The sequence below is a fragment of the Pangasianodon hypophthalmus genome, chromosome 27 (assembly GCF_027358585.1).
Source record: "Pangasianodon hypophthalmus isolate fPanHyp1 chromosome 27, fPanHyp1.pri, whole genome shotgun sequence".
Lineage (NCBI taxonomy): Eukaryota > Metazoa > Chordata > Actinopteri > Siluriformes > Pangasiidae > Pangasianodon > Pangasianodon hypophthalmus.
The window spans coordinates 19,583,310-19,585,809 of NC_069736.1; the positions used below are offsets into that span (position 1 = coordinate 19,583,310).

The following is a 2,500-nucleotide window of genomic DNA, read 5'->3' on the forward strand; positions in this document are numbered from 1 at the left end:
ACATTGAGAGTCACATGACTGTGACATCATCACACAGAAACAGGAAGTCAGGTATTATATCAGACTTGTAACAGACCGTTCGATATCAGTTGCACTCTAACAGAGGAAACTAAACGGTTCTGGAACTCTCATGAATGAGAACCACACAGTTCCAGAATGGGTTCCTGTTTGTGTGAACATGGAGGAAATTAAAGTTGTTGTTTACTGATTTTACTTTGTTTTGTAACTTTAACAGAACTGTTATAATTGTCACAACAAGCACATTTTCACGCATTAAGTGTTTTGTTTTGTGACGAGCGGCGTGTCACTTTAGCATAAAACACAAAACGCACTCCAGCCACGTTTCTGACCGGCATGGGAGTTTTGTGGGTAATGCTGCGTCGCCTTGGAAACACAGTAAACTTTAGTAATTGTTTCTTAACGCAATGATGGTAACATTCTGCTCACATTTAACCATAAGCAGTTCCTGGTCTGCAAGAACTTTTAGGGCAAGAACTGAAAAGGTTCCAGGAACTAAAACTGGCCCAGGGCTTTCCTGATTTCCTGTGATGGAGATATGACTAAAATAAACATCTGATTCAGAATCTGTGATCAGAAGGCAAGTGTAATATTAATGATAACTGTTTCAGATCTATCAATCACTTTATTTATCACTTTCTTCTTTCTGTCTGTCCCTCTGTTTCTTTTCCTTTCTTTTTCTCAGTTTCTCTCTGTCTCTCTCTTTGCCTCTTATCTCATACTTCTTTGAACCTCTCTGTCTCTGTCTCTCTCTCTCTCTGTCTCTGTCTCTCTCTCTCTGTTTCTCTCTGTCTCTGTCTCTCTCTCTCTGTTTCTGTCTCTGTATCTCTCTCTCTGTCTCTCTCTCTCTGTCTCTCTCTCTGTCTCTCTCTCTCTGTCTCTCTCTCTGTCTCTCTCTCTCTGTTTCTGTCTCTGTATCTCTCTCTCTGTCTCTCTCTCTCTGTCTCTCTCTCTCTGTCTGTCTCTCTGTCTCTGTCTCTGTCTCTCTGTCTCTCTCTCTCTGTCTCTCTCTCTCTCTCTCTGTCTCTCTCTCGCTCTCAGACTGTGTGTAAATAGTCATGGGGGATTGGAGCTCGTTGGGGAAATTGTTGGAGAGCGCTCAGGAGCACTCCACCGTGGTGGGGAAGGTGTGGCTCTCTGTGCTCTTCATCTTCAGGATCCTGGTCCTGGGAGAAAGTGTGGGGGTGACGAGCAGTCGGGTTTCACCTGCGACACCAAGCAGCCCGGTTGTCAAAACGTCTGCTACGACCGCACCTTCCCCATCTCGCACATCCGTTTCTGGGTCATGCAGATCATCTTCGTGTCTGTGCCCACGCTTATCTACCTGGGACACATCCTGCACCTGCTGCGCATGGAGGACAAGCAGAAGCGTCTGGATCAGGAGGGAGCTGGGAAAGCAGGGAAGGTCCCGGCAATGATTCGGGACGAACAGGGGAAGATCCGGCTGCAGGGGGCGCTGCTTCGCACGTACGTGCTCAATGTCATTTTCAAAACGCTGCTGGAGGTGGGCTTCTTGGTGGCGCAGTACTTCCTGTACGGCTTTGAGCTCAAGCCCATGTACACGTGCAGCAGCTGGCCGTGTCCCAATACCGTAAACTGCTACATCTCGCGCCCTACGGAGAAAACCATCTTCATCCTGTTCATGCTAGCAGTAGCGTGTGTATCACTTCTCCTAAATTTAGTGGAGATGTACCATCTTGGCTTCACTAAGTGTCGCCAGGGTCTCCGCTATCGCCGTTCCCTCTCTGATTCTTCCTCCAAAACGCCCAGCGAGGAAGCTGTCATTCCATTTGTTGCCAGTTACCCCTATTTCCCCGCCCACGCCCCGCCCCCTGAGCATCAGTACAAACTCCCAGACACTGATGGCGCGTTTCCCGCGTACGGCAGTCGCTCCGCCCACAAACAGAACAACGATAATCTTGCCGTGGAGCGCATCACCACGGAGACAAAACCCGACCCTGCGGAAACCAAACCTGATGAAACCAGGATGAAGAAAACCTCAAGCTCCGCCCCCGGATCTCCATATTACCAGCGCAGGCCGAGCTATGCTAGTCGCTATAGCAACAACAAGAGCAGACTGGATGATCTGAAGATTTGAGGAGGAGAAAAAATGGAATAAAAGAGAATAAACAACTGATACAAGAGCACACACACACACACACTCACTCACACACACACACACTCATTCACACACACACACACACACACACACACACACACACACACTGTCCCCTACTGTATCTGATAAATACCAGCATTTCCTACAAACATTTGGAAATCTGTTAGCATTAGCCACTACAGATAACGCACCAGCTAAATGTGGCTAATGTTACAGCGTTAGCTTGAATACTAATGTACTAACTGACTAGCTGTTGTGGTTTTTCAGAGATGAGTGTGATTTTTTTATGGGTGAAATGACAGCAGTAAAAGTGTTAGGAACTCAGACATCTAAATTTCATGATGAAAGTGTGAGAGTTTTCAT

At 47.0% G+C, this 2,500-nt stretch overlaps 1 protein-coding gene across 1 annotated transcript in view; it reads left to right on the forward strand.

The window, feature by feature from the left end:
• The window catches only part of gja2 (gap junction protein, alpha 2), a 5,193-nt gene that overhangs the window by 1,718 nt on the left and 975 nt on the right, over positions 1-2,500 (forward strand). Inside the window, 2 exon segments of the mRNA XM_026912288.3 lie at positions 1,060-1,197; positions 1,200-2,500. The exon segment at positions 1,200-2,500 is cut by the window's right edge and continues 975 nt beyond it. Coding sequence (XP_026768089.2) covers positions 1,077-1,197; positions 1,200-2,116 — 1,038 coding nt within the window. The 5' untranslated portion in view covers positions 1,060-1,076 and the 3' untranslated portion in view covers positions 2,117-2,500.